Source organism: Mobula hypostoma, chromosome 30, assembly GCF_963921235.1.
Source record: "Mobula hypostoma chromosome 30, sMobHyp1.1, whole genome shotgun sequence".
NCBI lineage: Eukaryota > Metazoa > Chordata > Chondrichthyes > Myliobatiformes > Myliobatidae > Mobula > Mobula hypostoma.
The window spans coordinates 930,001-948,668 of record NC_086126.1 but is presented as its reverse complement, the minus strand read 5'-3'; the positions used below and the strand labels follow the sequence as shown (position 1 = coordinate 948,668).

General features: G+C 50.1%; 1 protein-coding gene across 21 annotated transcripts in view; it reads left to right on the top strand.

Annotated features, from left to right (window-relative positions):
* The window catches only part of LOC134339799 (neurexin-2-like), a 1,323,723-nt gene that overhangs the window by 537,258 nt on the left and 767,797 nt on the right, over positions 1 to 18,668 (top strand). For all 21 annotated transcript variants that reach the window (XM_063036594.1, XM_063036593.1, XM_063036589.1 and 18 more), the window contains one exon: positions 595 to 785. In XM_063036594.1, the coding sequence (XP_062892664.1) occupies positions 595 to 785 (191 nt within the window). The remainder of the gene's footprint in view (positions 1 to 594; positions 786 to 18,668) is intronic.

Below are 18,668 nucleotides of genomic sequence, written 5' to 3'. Positions count from 1 at the left end.
AACCTACTGACTGGTTGGACTGTGGGAGGAAACCCACGCAGACCCAGGGGAAAAGCACAGAGCCCTTACTGGCAGCGGGAGTTGAACGCAAGCTGCCTGTACTGCACAGCGTTGAGCTAACCACTTCTATACTGTTACATCCAAGCTCAGCACGCCATAGCAGATGCTGGAAATCCAAAGTAACACGCACAAAATGCTGGAGGAACTCAGCAGGCCAGGCAGCATCTATGGAGGGGGGAATAAACAGACGACATTTTGGGACAGGGCCCTTCAGCAGGACAGAAAATGGGGAAGAAGCCAGATTAGGAAGGGGTGGGCAGGGAAAGGTATTTCCCAAGTAAACATATGAGTTTCTGCAGATGCTGGAAATCCAGAGAAACACACACAAAATGCTGGAGGAACTCAGCAGGTCAGGCAGATTCTATGGAGGGGGAATAAACAGCTTTCTCCCTTCTTACACTCAGCACCTTACACATTGAGTTGAATCGTTCCAAGGGAGAGTATATTCTTCCCTCATCTATGGTGGGGATGAAGCAAAGAGAGGTGGTTAGTGTGGAGGTAGCTCACGGCCTAACGTGGTTGTTTTGTGAACAGGTACCTACATTACGTGTTCGACCTGGGCAACGGGCCGTCCCTGATGAAGGGCAACTCTGACAAGCCCGTGAACGATAACCTGTGGCACAACGTGATGGTCTCCCGAGACTCCAACAACGTCCACACCCTGAAGATCGACTCGCGGACCGTCACCCAGCATTCCAATGGAGCCCGCAACCTTGATCTGAAAGGTAGGAAGGAGCTGGAGAGGGGTGCTACGTCTGGTCGGGTCTCTGACGGTGAAGGATGGGTGGAGTGCGGGGGAAAGGGGCCAGGGAGCATGGGGACTCGATGTTTGCTCATACTGAGGTGGTTAAATTGAGATTTGGCCCAATACGCAAGGACAATTAGATTGTGCTCGTGCATTGATATTGGTTTTGTTCCTTACTGTCCTTACTGTGAAAAGCTTTGCTTGCACACTGTTCACACAGATCAGATCATCACCCGGTGCATTGAGGTAGAACAAGGGAAAACAATAACAGAATGCAGAATAGAGTGTCACAGTTACAGAGAAAGTGCAGTGCGGGTAAACGACAAGGTGCAAGATCATAACGATTGTTGAGTCAAGACTCCATCTGATTATTCAGAGTCTGATAACAGTGAGACAGGAGACATGCTGGTAGTATTACATAACGCACTTTTGAAGTTATCCATTCACTTACCCGCCGCCCTCTGTAAGGAGTTTGTACGTTCTCCCCGTGACTGCGTGGGTTTCCTCCGGGTGTTACGGTTTTCTCCCACGGACCGAAGATGTACCGGTTGGCACGCGTGGTTAGGCTGGGGTTAAATCGAGGGTTGCCGAGCGTTGCCGCTCGTTGGGCTGGCAGGTCTTGTTCTGCACTCTATCTGGGTAAATAAATCAATCCGTGAATTTAATGATACAGCGCAGAACACGACCTTCCAGTCCAACGAGCTGCTTCGCCCGGCAACCCCGGATTTTATCTACCGCGGGACAATTTACACTTACCAATTAACCTACAAACTGCTCCGCCTTTAGACGGTGGGAGGAAGCCCGCGCCGTCACGGGGAGACCGTACAGACGGCGGCGGGAATTGACCCCGGGTCGTCTGTACTGTAACGCATTGTGCTAACCAATACACTATTGTGCTGAGAAAAGTTTGAGGTGTTGGATTTTGAGACGGCAGATCAAGGTGGAGACTTCCGCAATGCACAGCGCACTTCAGGAGGAAACTGGAGCTCCCAGAGTAAACCTACACACACACACACACACACACACACACACACACACACACACACACGTGTGGGAAGAGCACACTAACTCCTTACAGAGTGGATTTGAGCTTCGAGCTCCGATACCCCGAGCTAACTGTGGCTCCCCCAGTGTTCAAAAGTCTGATCACAATGGGATAGGGGACTTGTGGGTCGCGTCGTGCGACGCACTCTTGAAGTCGTCCTGGTTAACGTTGCCGGACACGACAAAGAGGGCCTCGGGGCTGTTGACCAGTGTATGTTTGAGTGCAGATGCAGATTGGCGTCGGGGTGACTGAAGTGAACTCCCGTCGCAGGTGGCGTGGCTGACACGTCATCGTTAGATTTTCCAAACTGGGTGACCAGGAGCTCGCCTCTGAGCCTGCGAGGGTCCGTGAGTCTGGAGCAGCAGTGGAGTGGGGAGGCAGGGAGAGAGGGAGTGGGTGAGGGAACGAGGAGGAAGAGGGAGTGACGCGGAACAGATGAAGAAAGATAGACTGACTTTTCCATGGCCTCCTGTGACTCTCTGAGTCACACCCCTGGGTGCCCAGGCAGTGAGGTAACCCGGGAATCAAAGCAGCCAGTTGTGAACAGCAAGATCCCACCGACGGCTTTGCGACAGTGACCTCCCCCAGCCGCGTTGATCTGTGGTGTGAATGATCGGTGTCCGCGGGGGACTGTGGAGATTCACCGCCCTCCTCCTCGCTGTCGCGGACCACCGGCCCCTCAGAGTCTGAAGCCTGGGCAAGTGAGTCAGGTATGGCTCCTCCCTACCCCAGCGACCCAGGCACCATCCTGACAACCGGCGCTGTCGGCGTGGAGTTTGCATGCACTCCCTGCGACCGAGCGGGTTCCCCCCCCACCCCCCAGATGCTTCGGTTTTCTTACAGTCACAATGACGCGCGGGGCCTGTGGGTGAATCGGACGCTGTGAATTTCACCCCCCCCCCCCAGTGTGCGGCTGAGGGGATAGAACTCAGGGAGAGTGTGGGGGAGACAGGGTCACAGGAAATCCAGGGGCCATCTGGAAGCAGGAGGCCTGGTGGAGTTTAAGAAACATGCAGACAGACTCGCGGATATGAACAGAATGGAGGGATATGGGTGAAACTCACGAGGAGATTTAGTATAAATCAGCATCAAATTACGATTTGGAGCCGAATGAACTATTTATACTTTATACTTTACTGTTGCCAAACGATTAATACTAGAACGTACAATCATAACAGCGATATTTGATTCTGCGCTTCACACTCCCTGGAGTTCAAATCGATGGTAAATATAATAAAAATTTAAATTATAAATCATAAATAGAAAATAGAAAAGGGAAAGTAAGGTAGTGCAAAAAAACCGAGGGGCAGGTCCGGATATTTGGAGGGTACGGCCCAGATCCGGGTCAGGATCCGTTCAGCAGTCTTATCACAGTTGGAAAGAAGCTGTTCCCAAATCTGGCCGTACGAGTCTTCAAGCTCCTGAGCCTTCTCCCGGAGGGAAGAGGGATAAAAAGTGTGCTGGCTGGGTGGGTCGTGTCCTTGATTATCCTGGCAGCACTGCTCCGACAGCGTGCGGTGTAAAGTGAGTCCAAGGACGGAAGATTGGTTTCTGTGATGTGCTGGGCTGTGTTCACGATCTTCTGCAGCTTCTTCCGGTCTTGGACAGGAGAACTTCCATACCAGGTTGTGATGCACCCTAGAAGAATGCTTTCTATGGTGCATCTATAAAAATTAGTGAGGGTTTTAGGGGACAGGGCAAATTTCTTTAGTTTTCTCAGGAAGTAAAGGCACTGGTGGGCCTTCTTGGCAGTGAACTCTGCTTGGTTGGACCAAGTCAGGCCATTTGTCCCATCGAATCTGCCTCCACCATTTCATCATGGCAGATCCAATTGCCCTCTCAGCCCCAGTCTCCTGAATTCTCCCCGTACTCCTTTTCTTTCCCTGACCAATTGAAAATCTATCAATGTCAATGTCAGTGCCGTTGTTCCAACGTGCTTCAAGGCCGCCACCATCGTCCCCATGCCGAAGAAGTCTTCAGTGTCCTGCCTCAACGACTACCGTCCCATAGCACTCACATCCATCATCATGAAGTGTTTCGAGAGGCTCCTCACGAGGCTCGTCAAGACCCTGCTGCCCCCTCAGTGGACCCCCTGCAGTTCGCGTACCGTCCCAACCATTCAACAGACGACACCATTGCCTTCACCCTCCACCTGGCCTTAACCCACCTGGACAAAAAAAGACACATAGGTTCGAATGCTGTTCATAGACTTCAGTTCAGCATTTAACACAATCATTCCTCAGAAACTGATTGGAAAGCTGAGCCTACTGGGCCTGAACACCTCCCTCTGCAACTGGATCCTAGACTTCCTGACTGAGAGACCTCAGTCAGTCCGGAATGGGAGCAGCATCTCCAACTCCATCACACGGAGCATGGGGGCCCCCCAGGGCTGTGTGCTCAGTCCACTGCTGTTCACTCTGCTGACCCACGACTGTGCAGCAACACACAGCTCGAACCACATCATCAAGTTCACCGATGACACGACCATGGTGGGTCTCATCAGCAAGAACGATGAGTCAGCATACAGAGAGGAGGTGCAGCGGCTAACGGACTGGTGCAGAGCCAACAACCTGTCTCTGAATATGAACAAAACAAAAGAGATGGTCGTTGATTTCAGGAGAACATGGAGCGACCACTCTCCGCTGAACATTGATGACTCCTCTGTAGAGATCGTTAAGAGCACCAAATTTCTTGGTGTTCACCTGGCGGAGGATCTCACCTGGTCCCTCAACACCAGCTCCATAGCAAAGAAAGCCCAGCAGCGTCTCTACTTTCTGCGAAGGCTGAGAAAAGTCCATCTCCCACCCCCATCCTCACCACATTCTACAGAGGATGTATTGAGAGCATCCTGAGCAGCTGCATCACTGCCTGGTTCGGAAATTGCACCGTCTCAGATCGCAAGACCCTGCAGCGGATAGTGAGGTCAGCTGAGAAGATCACTGGGGTCTCCCTTCTCGCCATTACAGACATTTACACCACACACTGCATCAGTAAAGCAAACAGCATTATGAAGGACCCTGACATACCCCTCATACAAACTCTTCTCCCTCCTGCCATCTGGAAAAAGGCACCAAAACATTCAGGCTCTCACGACCAGACTATGTAATAGTTTCTTCCCCCAAGCCATCAGACTGCTCAATACCCAGAGCCTGGACTGACACCAACCTACTGCCCTCTACTGTGCCTATTGTCTTGTTTATTATTTATTGTGATGCCTGCACTGTTTTATGCACTTTATGCAGTCCTGGGTAGGTCTGTAGTCTAGTGTAGTTTTGTGTTGTTTTACGTAGTTCAGTGTAGTTTTTGTATTGTTTCATGTAGCACCATGGTCCTGAAAAACGTTGTCTCGTTTTTACTGTGTACTGTACCAGCAATTACGGTCGAAATGACAATAAAAAGTGACTTGACTTGACTTGACTTAAATATACATAAAAACCTGGCCTCCATAGCTGCCCATGGCAAAGAATTACACAGATTCCCCACTCTCTGGCTAAAGAAATTCCTTCTCATCTCCGTTATGAAAGGATACCCCTCCATTCTGAGGCTGTGTCCTCTGGTCTTAGACTCTCCCCCCAAAGGAAACATGCTCTCCACATCCACTCTATCGAGGCCTTTCAACATTTGATAAGTTTCAATGAGGTCACCCCTCGTCCTTCTGAACACGCGTGAGTACAGGCCCAGAACTATCAGGCGCTCTTCATATGCGAGGGTCATCAATCCTGCAATCAGTTTTGTGAACCTCCTTTGAATCCTCTCCATTTTCTAAGATAGGGGCCCAAAACTGCTCACAATACTCCAAGTGAGGCCTCACCAGTGCCTTATAAAGGCTCAACATTACATCCTTGCTTTTACATTCTAGCCCTCTTGAAATGAATGCTAACATTGCATTTGCCTTCCTCACCAGAGACTCAACCTTTAGGCAATCCTGCACAAGGGATCCCAAATCCCTTTGCACCTCAGTTTTTGTATTTTCTCTTTATTTAGGAAATAGTCAACCCTTTCATTTCTTTCTTCTTCGAAAGCGCATGCCCACACACTTCCTGACACTGTATTCCATCTGCCACTTCTGTATCCATTCTCTGAATCTATCCAAGCCCCTCTACTGCCTCACACCTTTATCACTTTATATTTATATTTAGACCTGCTCTATCTGTCACACGTACAGTGAAATATGTCTTTTTCATCAAAGACCAACGCAGTCCGAGGATGTGCTGGGGACGGCCCACAAGTGCGGCGCCGATCTAGTTTGTCCACAACTCACCAACCTTGGCTGGTACATCTCTGAACTGTGGGAAAAGATCTACGCAGTCACGGGGAAAATGTAGAAGTTCCTCCGTTAGGGCCAGCATGGACTTGATGGGAAACCCTAACCCTCTCGGACTTTTTCCCACCTGGGGTTAAATGGTCTGAAGGAAGTGGCTGCAGTACTGCAACTCAACACCAGGGGGCAGTGTTGGTCAGCTAATCCCAGCCTGGTGTCCCGAAGGGGAAAATCTTCAAGGATAGAATTTACCTGCGTGTGGAATGGAGGGGTGAGGGCGCCGGTTAGTGTGGGTTTGTGGTGATAACGCAGGCAATTTGTGATTGCAGGTTAGCGTAACACTACTGAGCTAGAAAATAGGCATCTGTTAGCCTTGTGAAACCATGGATTTGCGCCTTGGAAGGTTTCCAGGGTGCAGGCCTGGGCAAGGTTGTATGGAAGACCGGCAGTTGCCCATGCTGCAAGTCTCCCCTCTCCACGCCACCGATGTTGTCCAAGGGAAGGGCACGAGGACCCATACAGCTTGGCACCGGTGTCATGTGTAGTTAAGTGCCTTGCTCAAGGACACACATGCTGCCTCAGCTGAGGCTCGAACTAGCAACCTTCAGATCACTAGACCAACACCTTAACCACTTGGCCACGCACCAACACCACTTGGCGACAGCTGTGCAGGGACGGGGTTCGTATTCTGGAGATGGAACGAACAACCAGAAGACAGCAGAAGAGAGCCAGGAGAAATGCAGCCACGGTTGCCACCACTACCACATATACATGTCCCACCTGCAATAGAGCTTGTGGGTCCTGGGCACATGGTCTCTCTTTGCATTGCACAACAGCCTGAATGAGTTCAGATAAAACTCCTGAGAGCAGGGACTGACTGAGTCCCACTTCTGCTCTGCGGACAATGAAACAACAGGTGTGTGGAACCAGTTACAACACACACGAAACGCTGAGGGAGCTCGGAAGGTCAGGTCGCATCTATGGAGGGAAATGGACAGTCAATGTTTCCAAAGGGTCTCGATCTGAAATGGCGGCTGTTCATTCGTCTCCACAGATGCTGCCTGACCTACTTAGTCCCTCCCGGCGTTTTGTGTGAGTTATTCCTGATTTTCAGCTGTCGTGTCTCAAGTTTCAAGTTATTAAAAGTTTACAGACATTCAGGTGATTATATTAAAAAAAGCACAAAGAAATCCAAGGTATAGGAAAAACAATAAAAGCAGTTCGGAGCCTCATCCCACACAGGAGAGCAGCTCTGTTCTGATCCCATACCCTGAGCTGACGCAGGTGGCTTGATGAAGCACTCCCTGGGTTTTGGTCTGCCTCTGGGGAGGGGCTTGAGCCCAGAGGCAAACTCCCCTGGAAGGTGAGATACTTGTTGGAATGGAAGTAGGGAATTCTCTTGCAGAGCAGTTGCCGTACCAAGCTGGGACACATGTGGGTAGAAGGCTTTCTGTGGTGCATTGATAACCATTGGTGAGGGTCATTGGGGACCTTCTCAAGTTCCTTATCCTCCTGCGGAAACCGAGGTGTTGGTGAGACTTCCGTCACTGCAACATCAATGTGGCTGGACCAAGGCAGCTCATTGGTGATGCGTATGTTCAGGAAGTCAAAGCTCTCAACCGAATGGAGTTCAGAAATCGCAGTAAAAGGGCCAAGGTTTTTCTCTGCGAATGGATTGCCGCTGTCACAGTAAAGAGTTATTAGTGTTTTAACGAGGTGTGTGATTCAGGCTTGAGAGATTCAGTCAACAACAGGATTTAATCTCCATTGACCTGACAGTGTTATATAAGTGTTTTCAGACGACAGAGCAGCTTGTCGAACTGTCAGCTCCTGTGGACGTTCCCAGTCTCACGTACCAGGGAGACCTGGCCGTTCCAACACTCACACCGAGGGTTTCTGGGCACCCCCGGGTTGCTGGTCCAAGGCGCCTGTTTATTCTTGGGCAGACCACTGCGCTCAGATTACAATAGAGTCACAGAGATATAAAGGATGGAAATCGGCCATTCAGCCCATCTGCTCCATGCTGACCAATATTACCATCTTAGCCAGTCTCATCTGCCTGTGTTTGACATATCCCATATCCCTCTGAACCTTTTTGACTCAGGTACCTGACACGAGACCTCATGTGCTTGTACTCCTCCCAACTCATCCACCTTCCCCCTCACCTGGTCTCACCTATCACCTCCCAGTGTCTCACTTCATCCCCCCCCTCCCCCACCCACCTTTCCCCTCACCTGGTCTCACCTATCACCTCCCAGTGTCTCACTTCATCCCCCCTCTCCCCCACCCACCCACCTTCCCCCTCACCCGGTCTCACCTATCACCTCCCAGTGTCTCACTTCATCCCCTCTCTCCCCCACCCACCCACCTTCCCCCTCACCTGGTCTCACCTATCACCTCCCAGTGTCTCACTTCATCCCCCCTCTCCCCCACCCACCCACCTTCCCCCTCACCCGGTCTCACCTATCACCTCCCAGTGTCTCACTTCATCCCCCCTCTCCCCCACCCACCCACCTTCCCCCTCACCTGGTCTCACCTATCACCTCCCAGTGTCTCACTTCATCCACCCTCTCCCCCACCCACCTTCCCCCTCACCTGGTCTCACCTATCACCTCCCAGTGTCTCACTTCATCCACCCTCTCCCCCACCGACCCACCTTCCCCCTCACCTGGTCTCACCTATCACCTCCCAGTGTCTCACTTCATCCACCCTCTCCCCCACCGACCCACCTTCCCCCTCACCTGGTCTCACCTATCACCTCCCAGTGTCTCACTTCATCCCCACCTCTCCCCGACCCACCTACCTTCCCCCTCACCTGGTCTCACCCATCACCTCCCAGTGTCTTACTTCATCCCCCCTCTCCCCCACCCACCCACCTTCCCCCTCACCTGGTCTCACCTATCACCTCCCAGTGTCTCACTTCATCCACCCTCTCCCCCACCCACCTTCCCCCTCACCTGGTCTCACCTATCACCTCCCAGTGTCTCACTTCATCCACCCTCTCCCCCACCGACCCACCTTCCCCCTCACCTGGTCTCACCTATCACCTCCCAGTGTCTCACTTCATCCACCCTCTCCCCCACCGACCCACCTTCCCCCTCACCTGGTCTCACCTATCACCTCCCAGTGTCTCACTTCATCCCCACCTCTCCCCGACCCACCTACCTTCCCCCTCACCTGGTCTCACCCATCACCTCCCAGTGTCTTACTTCATCCCCCCTCTCCCCCACCCACCCACCTTCCCCCTCACCTGGTCTCACCTGTCACCTGCCAGCTTGTCCTCTTCACCCCTCCACCGCCACCTTCTTATTCTGGCTTCTTCCCCCTTTCTTTCCAGTCCTGATGAAGGGTCTCGGCCCAAAACTTCAACTGTTTATTCCCCTCCATAGATGCTGCCTGACCTGCTGAGTTCCTCCAGCTCCAGAGAATGATATCCCAGCCTGTCCAATCTCTCCCTGTAACTAAGTCCCTTGGGTCCCAGCGACGTCCTTGTAGATCTCCTCTGCTCTCTCTCCAGCTCAATTACATCTTTCCTATAGCAGGGTGACCAAAACTGAGCACAGTATTCAAGGTGTGACCTCACCAACTTCCTGAATATCCAAGTACACAACATCAAATGACTCTCCTTTGTCTATTCTGCTTGTTATTTCTTCAAAGAATTCCAACAGATTTGTAGGTAAAATTTTCCCTTGAGGAAACCATGCTGACCACAGCCTATTTTATCATGTGCCTCCAAGTACCCTGAGACCACATCCTTAATAATCAACTCCAACCTCTTCCCAACCAATGAGGTCAGACCAACTGGCCTATAGTTTCCTTTCTTCTGCTTCTCTCTTTCTTGAAGAGTGGTGCAGTGACATTTGCAACTTTCCAGTCTTCTGGAAACCTAGTGATCTTGAAAGATCATTACTCATGCCTCCATGATCTCTTCAGTCACCTCTTTCAGAGCCCTGGGCTGCACACCATCTGGTCCAGGTGACATATCTACCTGTATGTCAGTGAGACCCGAGGTAGATTGGGAGACCACTTCACGGAGCCCCGAAGCCAGAACAAGCAGGATTTCCCAGTGGCCACCCATTAGAATTCCACTTCCCATTCGCATTTCAATATGTCCATCCAAGGCCTGCTTCACTGGAATGATGAGGCCACAATTAGGTTGGAGACACAACACTTGATATTCCATTTGGGTAGCCTCCAAGCTGATGGCAATGAACACTGATTTCTCAAACTTCTGGTAATGCCTCCTGTTACGTACCCCGTAACTGGGTTGCCAAACCAGCAGAAATGGATCACTCAGTTGGAGTCTGGATTACTAGATCTAAGAAAGTTTTATTAAAGAAACAAGCAACACAGTACTCTAATCAAAAGGATAATGAATGCAACAGTTCAGCAATGATAAACATACATGTACACAGAATTAAGATAACAGGATCAATCAAGCTCTATCGTTGTCTAGGGGTAAATGACCAGTTTCAAAGTGACGCAAAGTTCAGTTCAATTTAGTTCAGTTCAGTTCGCAGTAATCACTGCCGTGGCGATGGACAGTGTGGGGGAAGGAGAGAGAGAGCAAAACGAATGAATATTCAAAACGGCTTCCACACAGACCTTCGATATTCTTCGCAGTCAGCTTTCGGGCAAGTCCTTTGTGATGTCATCCGAGGTCGCCGACCGTGACCCCTCCGTTTCCAGATACGATCGTTTCTCTGCTGTGAACCTGGCACCCAGGCAAGAGTGGACACACACCAGGTTCCCGCTGATCGTGCCTTTCCACCCTGTGCGTCTATGACCCGGTCCCGCAACCGGCCTTCCAAAACTTCCCACCGACTTGTGAGAGACGCACCGCTTCCAGGGTCTCGTTACCTCGGGTGTCGTGTGTGTCCTGCCTTAGCGAACCTGTCCCTTTTTATCCCCCTGCTGGGTATCGCCTGTCCATCACTTCAAACAGTTCAGGGTTCAAAGGGGGAGCCGATCTTGACAGCTCTCCTTCCCCTTCATTAACATCTCCAAATGCTGCTCCATTGTTTTCCTTATCTCTCTCTCTCCTGAAGACAGGTGGCAGACCAACTGCTGATCCCACTGGTGCCAGCACAGGACAGCTACATCTTAATCTATATGTATTCTTGTCACACTTCCCCCCCTTTAAGGATTTTTACCGGGGTAAAAATTACAAACATGAGTACATTATTTGATACACACAAATATACATCTTCATCAGCTATTTGGCTAATACAGCGAATTTTAAGTTGTCAACACCTGACAGACAGTCAGCAATCACATTTTCTGTTCCTTTTATATGTGTTATTTATAATCCCTTAGACCAGGCTCCAACTTAGCAAACTTCATAGTGGCCAAAAAACACTGATGAATTGCGATCAATGTAATCTCTCATTGGGTTTCGTCTCGGACCACAATAACAAGGGTCGTCCCATTCCGACTTAGTTTTCTCTCGCAAGGGCTTAGTAGGAGGGGGAGGGGTAGTGACCGCAGAGTTATTGCAAAACTTCCTACAGTACCCCACCATCTCCAAGAGCCTTCTGAGGGCCCTCTTGTCTGTCGGAGTTGGGATGTCAGAGATAGCCCGCACCTTAGCTTGCATCGCTGCCAGCTGCCCCTGTGTCACCACAATTCCCAGATAAGTGACCTTCGTGTGGCCGAACTCATTTTTTTAAAGGTTCACCATCAAGCTGGCTTCAGACAGCCGTATTACATCGCCAATACACACCTCTGTGTTCGTCAGCCCTTTAGTTACCGAATTACTCATTCTATAGGACTGGTGCTCAATAGGCTACCCTAGTGTAACAAGCACCACCCAATGTCCCAGTTCTTTGCATCGCCTCGGGACAATCAAACACACGTGTGCGAGTCGTTTAATTACTTATCCTAAAGAGTCGCTTTGTTCGGGGATTAAGGGAGAGACCTTATCATCAGAGCTAGCCAAAACAATAGCCTTCTCCCATCTGGTCGATACCATACTCATCTTTCCAAAATGGTTTTTTTCTCTTATCAGGGGGACCCTAGCTTCCTTGATTTCCGCGCTAACACCGACTAGGTTTGTTAGCATATCAAAAGCCTGTGACCGTCTCAGTTTGCGTCGGCCATAATCAATAACATCCTTACTCCTGGGCAGCCGGTAAATCTCTTTCATGATTCCACCAACTGTTTCCTCCAGCACTGCAAGATGTCCACCGGGGGGTACCTTGTGGGTCAGGTTAAAAACCTCATCCTCATAACTCTTTTGCACCACCCCCCCATTCCTCATCTGCGGGTACGGTACTTGGTTTCCCTTTCTTCCTTAGCACTTCCTCCTCCACACAATAGCCTACTAGTTCCCTTGTTAAGTCTGTGTCAGAGAGAGCGGTCTCTGCCAAAACCATCAGCCCCTCATCTCGCTCCTGCGTCTGCACAAATTCTTTCCTGGCTACTGCTACGTCTGTCCCAGCTCCCTCACTACCTCTTGTTTCACTGCACTCCTTCTTTTCACTTTCTACCCCCTTCTCGTACAAGGCCGGCAGAAACGTCTCAGCTAAATTTACTACCGCAGTCCCGTGATGAACCTGTGAGTCCATGGGCGGGGCCTCAATGCTGGCAGGCTGACCTGTCAATCTCACTGCTGGGAACACGATTCCCCCGGCAAGGTCATTACCGAGCAAGACTTTCACGCCTTTCATCGGTAATTTGGACCTCACCCCGATTGTGACTAGTCCAGAGACCAGGTTGCTTTGTAAGTGTATCTGGTGCAAAGGGACGGCCTCTGTCCCTTGCCCAATACCTTTGACCTTGACTTCCCCAGTCTGGGTTTCTGAGCTAAACTCTAATACACTCTTCAGTATTAGTGACTGACACGCTCCCGTGTCTCTCCAGATCCGCACTGGAACTGGTTTTAACCCCTCCTTCACTGACACCAATCCGGCCGAGATAAACCTCTCGCGCCCTTCCTGAACTTTGGCAGACCTGTCCTTCCCTAGCGGTTCGTTTACCAGCTCGATACAGCCAGTCAAAATTGCCGTTTTTCCTTTTCCCGTCTCCTTCTTTGGGGCAAAGCACCTGGACGCAAAGTGTCCGACTTTCCCGCAATTATAACAGACGACCCCAGGAGACTTCCTACCAGACTGCTCCCGGTCTACCTTATCCTTCTCACTAGTCCCCGGCTTATTTTCTGACTTTTCTGGCGGACTCTCCCCGCCGTCCTGACTACCCTTCTGGTAGCCTTTACTCGGGGCAAACTTCATTTTATGCGTCAATGCATACTCATCCGCTAACTTAACAGTTGCGGCTAACGTGGCTGCCTCTTTCTCATCGAGGTAGGGTCTCATACCCTCAGGGACACAACCTTTAAACTGCTCAATCAGGATCAGCTGTAGCAGTCTGTCATAATCCCCCTCTACCCCCTTCGAGGCGCACCACACACACACAATATGTCTGCATCTCACGGGCAAACTCTAAATACGTGCGATCCCACTGCTTCCTCGCATTCCGGAACCTCTGCCGGTATGCCTCCGGGACCAACTCATAAATCCTGAGGATGGCCTCTTTCACCACCTCATACCTCTGGGCATCTTCCGCAGACAAAGCTGAGTAAGTTTGCCGGGCTTTCCCTTTCAGTACACTCTGAAGCAAAACAGCCCACTTATCCCTCGGCCAGTCCTGACTGGTAGCAACTTTTTTGAAATGGAGAAAGTACCGATCCACGTCGGTATCGTCAAATGGGGGAACCAGCCTAACCTCCTGGGTCGCCCGGAACCCTCCACCTTGGTTCAGCATGGGCCCCTGCTCTGCCCTTATCCTTAACTTCTCCAGCTCGAATTCCCTTTCCCTTTGTTTCTCCTCTCGCTCCCACTGTCTCTCTCTCTCCCTCTCTCTCTCCTGTCTTTCTAACTCTTTCTCTTTCTCTTGCCTTTCTAACTCTCTCTCTTTCTCTTCTCGCTCCAACTGCCGTACCCAGAACTCGTGCTCGAGTCTCAGTTTTTCAAGCTGTAACTGTACCGCGTCTCCAGCAGGTTTTTCAATAGGCACCACCTCCAGCTCGCCTTGGGGAAACACACCCTTAGATACATAGTGCTCTACGATAGCTCTGTGTATCTCCTCTCTCCTCATTGTCGAATTCCCCTTAGCAAGATTCAACCGTTTGGCCACAGCTACCAATTCCGCTTTCCTGGCATCCTCTAATGCCTCCAAGGTTGGCGCCTTTATAAATTCCTCAGCCTCCATTTCTGCTGTTTGTCTTTTCTTTCTTTCGGGAATTTTAACCCAATCAATTTACTCCGTCCCAAATTTAGCGTTCAAAATCGCGGACGAGAACCCCACTTATGTTACGTACCCCGTAACTGGGTTGCCAAACCAGCAGAAATGGATCACTCAGTTGGAGTCTGGATTACTAGAACTAAGAAAGTTTTATTAAAGAAACAAGCAACACAGTACTCTAATCAAAAGGATAATAAATGCAACAGTTCAGCAATGATAAACATACATGTACACCGATTTAAGATAACAGGATCAGTCAAGCTCTGTCGTTGTCTAGGGGTAAATGACCAGTTTCAAAGTGACGCAAAGTTAAGTTCAATTGAATTCAGTTCAGTTCGCAGTAATCGCTGCCGTGGGAGATGGACAGTGGGGGGGGAGGAGAGAGAGAGAGCAAAACGAATGAATATTCAAAACGGCTTCCACACAGACCTTCGATATTCTTCGCAGTCAGCTTTCGGGCGAGCCCTTTGTGATGTCATCTGAGGTCACCGACCGTGACCCCTCCGTTTCCAGATACGATCGTTTCCCTGCGGTGAATCTGGCACCCAGGCAAGGGTGGACATACACCAGATTCCCGCCGATCGTGCCTTTCCACCCTGTGCGTCTATGGCCCGGTCCCGCAACCGGCCTTCCAAAACTTCCCACCGACTTGTGAGAGACGCACCGCTTCCAGGGTTTCGTTACCTCGGGTGTCGTGCGTGTCCTGCCTTAGCGAACCTGTCCCTTTTTATCCCCCTGCTGGGTATCGCCTGTCCATCACTTCAAACAGTTCAGGGTTCAAAGGGGGAGCCGATCTTGACAGCTGTCCTTCCCCTTCATTAACATCTCCAAATGCTGCTCCATTGTTTTCCTTATCTCTCTCTCTCCTGAAGACAGGTGGCAAACCAACTGCTGATCCCACTGGTGCCAGCACAGGACAACTACATCTTAATCTATATGTATTCTTGTCACATCCCCACCCCGCCTCCCTTCTCCATTTTCAACCCCTTTTTCCTGTCTCACCTTGCCGCCCATCACCTCCCTTGCTGCCCTTCCCCACTTTTCTTCCTTCCATGGCCTTCTGTCTCTTTCACCAATCAACTTCCCAGCTCTTTACTTCATCCCTGCCCCTCCAGGTTTCACCACTCACCTGGTGCTTCTCTCTCCCCTCCCCCCAGCTTTTAAATCTACTCCTCAGCTTTTTTCTCCAGTCCTGCCGAAGGGTTTCGGCCCGAAACAGCGAACGTAATTCCGTAATTTTTTCCATAGATGCTGCCTGGCCTGCTGAGTTCCTCCAGCATTTGTGTGTGCTACCTCAGACCTTTCAGTTTCCCAAGAACCGTGGATATTTAAAGTGAAAGTTGTTCATTTCCTGGTCGGTCGGGGCATCAAAGGATATGGCGAGAAGGCAGGTGTGAGGGTTTGAGTGGGATCCAGGGTCTGCCATGATGGAATGGTGGAGCAGACTTGATGAGTTGAATGGCCTCTACTTCTTATGGCCTTACAGTGCAGAAAGGTCGAGGGGCAGGTAGTGTTAAGGAAGCAGGGAGTCTGCAGAAGGGCTTTGACAGATTAGGAGGATGGGCAAAGAAGTGGCAGATGGAATACAGTGACGGGAAGTGTATGGTCATGTTTTTGGTAGAAGGACTGAAAGCACAGACTATTTTCTAAATGGGCAGAAAAATTGAAAATCTGAGATTAGATTAGATTAGATAATGAAGACACACAGTCCTCTTTTATTGTCATTTAGTAGTGCATGCATTAAGAAATGATATAATATTCCTCCGGTGTGATATCACAGAAACACAGGACAGACCAAGACTGAAAAACTAACAAAAACCACATAATTATAACATATAGTTACAACAGTGCAACAATACCATAACTTTATGAAGAACAGTCCATGGCACAGTAAAAAAGTTCAAAGTCTCTCGAATGTCCCACATCTCACGCAGACGGCAGAAGGAAGAAAACTCTCCCTGCCATGCCCGACCACAGTCCGACTCTGGGTCGTCTGAAAACTTTGAGCCTCTGATCAGCCCTCCGACACCAAGTACCGAGCACCATCTCTATCCGAACGCTTCGACCTCAGCCTCGGTCGCCAGCAGCAGGCAAAACCGGGGACTTTGGGGCCTTCCCTCCGGAAGATTCTCGATCGCCCAGTAACAGCGGCAGCGAACCGGCGTTTCAGAAATTTCTCCAGATGTTCCTCTCTGCTTCTCACGTCTGTCTCCATCAAATCAGAATTGTCTACGGCCCCTATTTAACAGATACGATATCATTTTCACTGGAGAGCTGCGAGCACTGCGTCGCGCTGCCATCTTCTCCTCCGGCCTCCTTTGGCGTCATAGCAAATCTCCTCAAACTCCTAATGAAGTATAGCCGCTGATGTGTCTTCTTTGTAGTTGTGTCAGTACGCTGGGCCGAGAACAGATCCTCAGAGCTGTTGACGTCCAGGATACACACCAAGGATCCAATGCAATAGATTCTGGATCATACTGTTCCGATTTTTTTTGATAAACTTCCTGATTTTTTTCTACACAAATCCACTGTTGTCTATTTACCTATCTGTATAATATTCTCTGGATTCACCACAGCGAAACCCGCCCTCCACCCCCACTGGGATCCATATTTTGTGTCAAGTTATTTAGCAATCAACATCTTCATTTTCCCTTGGAACAGACATTAGTGGAATCGGTTTAATCTGGACTGACATTTCACTGCTGCGATTTTGAGTTGCAGGTGTAATCCCAGCTTTAAGCTTTCAGTGTTAGAAGTCAAGGATCTGATGAAACTAGTTGAAGATAAGGAATGAGAGCTGGAGTTACCTATTCGGCTCCACAAACCTGTCCCCCTACACCAGCGGTCCCCAACCACTGGGCCGCGGACCGGTACTGGGCCGCAAAGCATGTGCTACCCGGCCGCGAGGAAACGATACGATTTGGCGATATGAGTCAGCTGCACCTTTCCTCATTCCCTGTCACGCACTGTTGAACTTAAATAACCTACCAAATCATACCAAATAACACATAAAACCTAAAATAACACTAACATATAGTAAAAGCAGGAATGATATGATAAATACACAGCCTATATAAAGTAGAAATAATGTATGTACAGTGTAGTTGCACTTAACAGAATCGGGAGGATTAAGCCAAAACCGATTTGTAGAAAAAAAATTGGCACATACACGTATGCACACGTCACACATACGCATACAGGTGCCCGCATAAGGCTTCAGGGTCATGGTAGTCTTTCTCGGGGTAAACCCAAGTGTCCCATATTTGACTGCTACTTTTGTCCCTTATTTGGGAGTGAGAAAGTTGGCGACCCTAATTGTAAAAGACATGTTGAGGTGAGTTTAACCCTACTTGAACCCCCCCCCCGCCCCCCGGTCGGCCGGTCCGCAAGAATATTGTCAATATTAAACCGGTCCGTGGTGCAAAAAAGGTTGGGGGCCCCTGCCCTACACAACATGATCATGGCACAGGAACGCAAGAGGCTGCCCGACCAAAGTCCGACTCTGAGTCATCCAAAAACTTCGAGCTCCGATCTGCCCTTCGACACCGAGTACTGAGCACCATCTCTATCCGAATGCTTCAACCTCAGCCTCGGTCGCCAGCAGCAGGCAAAGCCGGGGATTTTGGGGCCTTCCCTCCGGAAGATTCTTGATCGCCCAGTAACAGTGGCAGCGAATCGGCGTTTCAGAAATTTCTCCAGATGTTCCTCTGCTTCTCACGTCTGTCTTCATCAAATCAGAATTGTCCACGGCCCCTATTTAACAGATACGATATAATTTCACCTGAGAGCTGCGAGCACTGCGTCACGCTGCCATCTTCTCCTCCCGTAAAGGCTTTTGGGAGCCCACTTGCGGGCTTTTCTAAAAGTCATTCTGTTGGTCAAATTGGTGGTGAGGAAGGCAAATGTAAAGTTGGCATCCATTTCGAGAGAATGAGAATATAAAAGCAAGGATGTGATCCTGGGGGTGTACAAGGCCAGAAGGTGACAGGTGAAGCCAAGAGGGTGGGGAAGGTAAAGGGCTGGAGAGGAAGGAATCTGACAGGAGAGGAGAGTGGACCGTAGGAGAAAGGGAAGGAGGAAGGGACCCAGGGGAGGTGATAGACAGGTGAGAAGAGGTAAGAGGCCAGAGTGGCAAATAGCGGGGGCGGGGGAGAAGGGTGAGGGTTTTTTTTTACCTTAAGGAGAAGTAGAAATTCATGCCATCAGGTTGGAGGCTACCCAGACGGAATATAAGGTGTTGCTCCTCTACCCTGAGGGTGGCCAGCGGTGTCACAGGAGATGTGTTTGTTATGCTGGCCTTTATCAGTCATGGCACT